The sequence below is a fragment of the Pelecanus crispus genome, chromosome 5 (genome assembly GCF_030463565.1).
Source record: "Pelecanus crispus isolate bPelCri1 chromosome 5, bPelCri1.pri, whole genome shotgun sequence".
NCBI lineage: Eukaryota > Metazoa > Chordata > Aves > Pelecaniformes > Pelecanidae > Pelecanus > Pelecanus crispus.
In genome coordinates this window covers 54,676,808-54,682,824 of record NC_134647.1, presented here as the reverse complement: position 1 = coordinate 54,682,824, position 6,017 = coordinate 54,676,808, and the positions used below count along the sequence as shown (strand labels likewise).

Sequence of the window (6,017 nt, the reverse complement as noted above, 5' to 3'; positions counted from 1 at the left end):
TATTTGTGCAGTTGTGCTGGGCCAGGCAGCACACAGTGTACGGGATGGGGCAGCAAAGTCAGAGCAATCCTGCCCTCCACAACCCCAGTGATGTTGACACAGCCTGAAGGGGAGCGCAGAGGAGATGAGATCCTGAGATTATCAGTGCAGACAGGGAAGAGGAATGTTGTTTGCTTGTAGCTCCTCTCCACCAGGACTGGCAAAATCCAAATACAAGGGAAGATGCAGGCAGACACCTGTGCACAAGGTTTGAGAGTGTAACAGAGATAAGCAGGTACAGGGACAAAGCCAGGGGCTCTAACTTCAGCACAAGAAAAACTGGTCGCTGCACAGGCTGGTTGTCTTCTGAAAGCCTTCTGGAGACAAGGGTCTGTCCAGGTCATCTGCAAGCAGTTAGTGATGCTGCCCAGGAATGTGTACAGGACATTGCTCCCTTGTCACCTGCCCCCACGGTCCTTAGACAGGTTCAGCGAGGCAAAAGCCAACTATGTCTGGTCTCCAGAGGAGTCCAGTGATGATGTGGCTAACACTGCCACCTTCTCGATGGCAAAGTTTGTTATCAGATAGAGTGGGTAGGTTTGCAGATAAATGAAAAAAGACCAACTGACAGAGAGAAGGAGGAAAGCAAAACTGAGATGCTCAGACGGGATGGCAGTTGTTTGCTTGGTTTCATTTCTTTAGGAGCCAGGGTTTGAAAAGAAATTGCTTCCAGGAGACATGTTCTCAGCAGAGCCATTTTGGACCAACTCCTTTGCATTGCAGGGCTTTTCCCAGGCAGCCTGTGCAACCAGCCCTCCCCACAGCATTGCAACACCTCCTGCTTTCCAAAGAGACAGGAGCCCAAAGAGCAAACACAGGAAACCCCAGCCCTGGTCAAGGTCTGGGAGGTAAATTTGTAACTTAGAACGGATCGTGAGGATGCTGCGCTGTAATGTGTAAACACTCCTTTCTTTCTCCAACAGCCCAGCACTGCTGATAGAGCCAATCCCAAACCTCCCTTCATGGTTGAGTCCACTGAAGAGACAGGACGCAGGTTGGAAATGCAGCCAGGCACACAGGCTCCTTATTCCCTGGAGACGGGCTCCTTCCCTCATTTCTGTAAGTCGTTGCCCTGACCCCATGCAAATCGGCTATGCTGAGCAGCAGCACAGGCTCAGCTGTGGGTTGTGCAGCTGCACGGAGGGGTGGCAGGACACCACTGTGGCCATTGCCAAGAGCAGTGGGGCTTGCCCAGCCTCCTGGGCATGCTACTCCTGTAGCAATAGGCGCCAACTGAATAGAGCCTTTACGGGAGTTTAATTCAGGTGCAGGTTTTGGAAAGAAACCCTCATAGCACTGTGCTGCACTCTCCATTGCAGGAGGGAAGCCTCAGTTTAGACATGGGGGAAAGCTATTTAACAGGAGCGATGGAGATGTGGTGGGACAGATGGGCTGGGGAGGAGGTGGAAGCTCCATCCCTGAAGGTCTCTGATTTGATTTGGGGCAGGAAGATGGGTGAGATGAGCTTGCCAGGTCCCTTCCAGACCTGTTTTCTGTGAGTGTGTGCTTTCCTCCTGCAATGGAGGGGAAGAAAAGCATTCAGGGTGTGGAAGGGGATACTGTATTTACAGGTGAGGGCTGCGATGGCTTATACTCTGAAGTTCTGGGGAATCAGTTCATAATGGTTAACAAAGGACAGGTGGAAGTTATGTGTAAAGCTAGTCAGGAATTTTCCATTTGAATAATACTTTTAACAAAGTGATGTTTCTCCAAAAACTGAAACACTCTCTGAATAAATATTGATTTTGTCAACTATATTAAATGTGTGTGTGCATGTATGTAGAGAGAAAGAGAATTCCACTGGGAAAATGCCATAATGGTCTAATTCATTTCAGATCCCTTTGAACCTGGTTTGTGTTTTGAACTGACCCAATGTTTATCACTACATCTGCTGTGTATGAGCTCTTTGCAATGTATGTATAACAATATTGTGACCAAAAGGAATATATTTACTTGCCTTTATATATTTCCAATATATATTCACATAATATATTGACCCAATGTGAATATTCACATAATGTTCACATAAAATTTAAACCAACAACTTCTCTTGCTGCTTTCATAGTAAATACATCACATATCAATATCAAGTTTAATTAGCATCAGCAGATACACTATTTGTCTGATTCCTGTATATCAGATAAACCAGTGGCACAACACTGGAATTGATTCAGTTGTATGCAAAGTCACCTTTGCACCAGGGGCCAAACCCTGAGAATCGAAACCCACCTGTCTTGGGTAGATCAGAGGGCTGGAGGGACTGCAGAGAGGGCAGCGATTGCTCCCAAAAGGCCAGGAGATGATAAGCAAGTGCAAACAGGCAGGCAGCATGCTGAGGTGGCAAGGCAGGAGGCAGTGGGTAGGAAGTTGCTGGCTCTGGCTTGGGCTTGCAGTGAAGTTGCTTTCCCCTCCTCTTTAACTCCCTTCCCTTGGCTTCGCAGGGCAGGGCTGTCCTTAATGTGTGTTGACAGCCTGCAGGGCACAGCAGGGCCCATTATCACCCACCATTGCTAATGTCTGCCCCAAAGGCACACTTGCTGGTGTCCAGGACTCACTGAGCTGGTACCAGCTCTGAGCATGGCAAGGGGCTGGCAAATTCCTCCTTCGGTCTGGGCTCAGACCACCTGTAAGGCACACAAAGAGCCTGTGGGTTTAAATCCTTCCCCTGAAACAGGCTAAGGGGAAGGGGACTTCAGCAAAAGGCAGGACCGAGAGCTAGGCAGGAACTTGAAAGCATTTTGGAAAAGCCACCTTGGCCTGTGCCTGATGATAGCACTGATGTACAGCTCCCCACGTGAACCTTGTGCAACTCTAGCAGGGTTTCTGTAGTGCCACACAAATGGGGAGGTGGTGCACAGCTGAAAGACATCCTTGGTACATTTCTGTGTTGGCAGAACCCATGTTATAACCAGGGCATTGAGAAATTGTTTAAATAGAATTTTTTTTAATTCTATTTTTTTATTTTTACAAGTACTCCAAACCCTCAACATACCTGGACTCTAAAGTGCTCCCAGGGTGAGGGGAGTTTGGGTCAAATTCCATCAGTTTTGGAAGATTCCCTGGCTTTTTACTGGGGTGATTCACTTCATACACGAGAAACTGCCAGCAAATGCCTGGATGCTCACAGCTCTGTTTCCTACAGAAACCTGGACAAATGGGTGTGCATATAAATGAAGGACAGATAGAAAATTATGTTACAGTCTCAGAGATCTACAATGCTGATCTGAGTCACGAGAGCCAGAAAGGCATCCGTCCCACCAGCCTGCTCTCATCCCTCAGGATGAAGGAAGGCTGCATAAGAGCTCTGCTTGGTGCTCAGCCCCAGTCTCAGTTTCAGGCTTAGTCCCCAGACTGTGTTGTCTGGAATTGATCCACAAAGGATTTGTCCCCAGCTGCAGCCAACAGAGCCCAGAGTTGAAGTCTAGCATATGCTGCCAAAACCAGCTTGCAGGTACTCACTGGTTAGCCCCTTCCACTCTGCATCTGTCAATAAAGCAAGCATCCTTCCCATCCTGACTTTTCCCAGCTGACCTTTTTAAGCGTGGCTGTAGGTTCTGCCCGATCTTCCTTTTGACAGCTCTGAAGATTCATTCCGAACTTTGCAGAGGCAATTGGTTTGTGGGAAAGATCAGCAACCTTTCATGGGTGCAGGGCCGGCCCGCCTTTCTCTTCCTCAAAGACAAGCTCACGCACACCTGAAAACACTCGCTGGGAGATACTGCCTTTACAATGGATGAGATGCTCCACTTCAGACAGCGAGCCTAGAGCTGGCTTTTGCATGAGAAAGATATTTCTGTATTGAAGTCAGGGAGCTGGGAAATGACAGGTGACTGAAACAACAGGAACAAACTGTAACTTTCATGTAACTCCAGTGACCTTCTAGGGAGAAGACTTTCATTGCTGGGCCTACTCCTTGCAGCAGAGAGGGGACAGTAAAAGCCCTTTAATTAGCTGATGAGAAGGAGGTTTCTCCTAAGCTAGACCTAGAGTGTTGTAGCAGGCATTATTGCAGTGGTCGCAGTAGGGGAAAGGGTGGGTGGGTGTTTGTTGCAGGTGTTTTCAGTCTCCTCTTGATCTATTTCAGCTGAAAACCCAAGGCAGGCTGCCTAAGAGCTTTTCTACCAAGAGGATGAGGCTAGAGGGTGGTTTGGAGTCAGATTTCTCTTTTCTGGTTGTGATCCTGCTTGGTTTCTCTCCTTGCCCTTGCTGCAGTAGCTTGCTGGGTTGATTCAGAAGGTGAGCTGAAAGTCCTCCCCATGTGCCTTGTGTGATGCCTGGCTCTGCTCTGCTATTTCTGTATGTCCCTTGCTTGTGTTGAACAATATCCTACTGCTAAGCAGGTGCTGCCTCTCTGGGGAGGGGTACTGAGATGCCCTTGGGAAAGGGAGAGGATGGGGCTATGTCAAGGCTCATCTACACGTGTGACAATGAGGGCAAAGAGGAAGTCTCTGGGAAACTGCAATAATGCAATAAATGAGAGCAAAACTGAATGTGCCAGGATGGGGAGGCGCAGTGTGGTATAGCGGCCCATTGCTGTGCCCTGCAGGCAACAATGTGTGAGGTCTTCTCTAGCTGGGTGTCGTGAGCTGTCTTGAGTGGATTTCTCTGTGCCCTCTCCTGTGGAGGAGGATCACATGGGTGTGAGCCTGAAAAAGCCAAGCAGCAGTGTGGTGGCTCTGCCTTGCCAGGATGCTAATGCCTGCTTTGTCCTTGGTGTCAGTGGCTGCTGAGCACAGCTCTCTCCTCAGATGGGCCCTGCTGCCCTGTTGGTTTTCTGCAATGCTGTTGTTTGCTTTCCTGTTACAGATTTTTAACAGGAAGCCTTTGACATGATTCTGGCAGAAATCGGTCTTGCCTTGGCCCGCCTCTTCTGAGCTTTCTCCAGAAATGTTGTTGGATCCTGAATAAGACATTTTGGGTCCAGGTCTTGGATGGCCTATTACCTGTGAGGGGTGTTGGAGGTGGTGGCTGTGGTGTGGGGAGGTCAGGCTGCCTCCACACCCAACTGGCAGAAGTCCTATGCTGTCTGGAGTTTTACAAGGGCTTTATCTGTACTTTTTGGCATAGCTTATATTACTGTGGTTATATATATATATTTATTACAAGAATAAAGTCTCTGTTTTCAGTGCTTTGAGGAAGAGAAGCATTACACTGCAAATCTAGTCAGAGAAGCTGTGTTCAGAGACTGAGAGACTTGGGAGTGGATTCTCCTCTCGTTGGCACCAACCCTGCTGGGCTTGAGGGCACAAAGTAGAAGTGCACAAGGAATCTGGGTATCGTCCTAAACACAAACAAGATCTGAGTTTTCAGTCCCTCGGCACCCTGGGGAGTATGTGGTGCATCTGCTGCAAACCCCGAGCAGATGAAATCAGCTGGGGAGTTTGGCTGTTTTGAGGTGCAGGCTCACTCCTCCCCCTTGGGTCTGTCTCCTTGGGATCCCCAACTGAAAGGAAGGCAACAGAGCAAAGATGCCTCAGGCTGGGTGCAGGGGGCTATGCTTGCTGGTCTTTGGCATAGGAGCCAGTAAGGTTACAGGAGGATACAGCACTGTTTTGGGAGAAAGGCTGCCTTGGTGTCTGGCTGGCCCTGGGGGAAGCAAAGGGGTTAAAGCCCAGCCGTTATGCCCAATCAGTCTGGCTTGCCTGTAATAACCAATTAACTGAGTGTAATTGTGCAAATCCATATGTGGCAGTAATTACCAGGGAGATTAATGGATTCCTTCCTTTCTAAGCGGACCCCACCGCAGCTTGCCAGCATCCCCCTGCCACCTGAAAGGACTCAGTGAGGGGGGAAACCAGGAGCCGCTCTTCGCTGGACACTCTGTGATGAAGCCAGGCAGACAGGGAGGCCCTGTGGGGACTGCCCCGTGCTTGTTTAAATAACCCTTTTCATCTCCCTGTGTTTCCTTACATACAGCTCGCTGCTCCCTGGCTCAGACCTGGCCTCCCGAGGACAGTGTGTGCCCAGCCTGCTGGGGC

The 6,017-nt window shown here is 49.2% G+C and overlaps 1 protein-coding gene across 1 annotated transcript in view; it reads left to right on the top strand.

Annotated features, from left to right (window-relative positions):
* The first annotated feature begins 1,001 nt into the window (after positions 1 to 1,001).
* RXRG (retinoid X receptor gamma) overlaps positions 1,002 to 6,017 on the top strand; it is a 40,883-nt gene continuing 35,867 nt past the window's right edge. The window contains exon 1 of the mRNA XM_075710843.1: positions 1,002 to 1,098. Within this exon, the coding sequence (XP_075566958.1) occupies positions 1,002 to 1,098 (97 nt within the window). The remainder of the gene's footprint in view (positions 1,099 to 6,017) is intronic.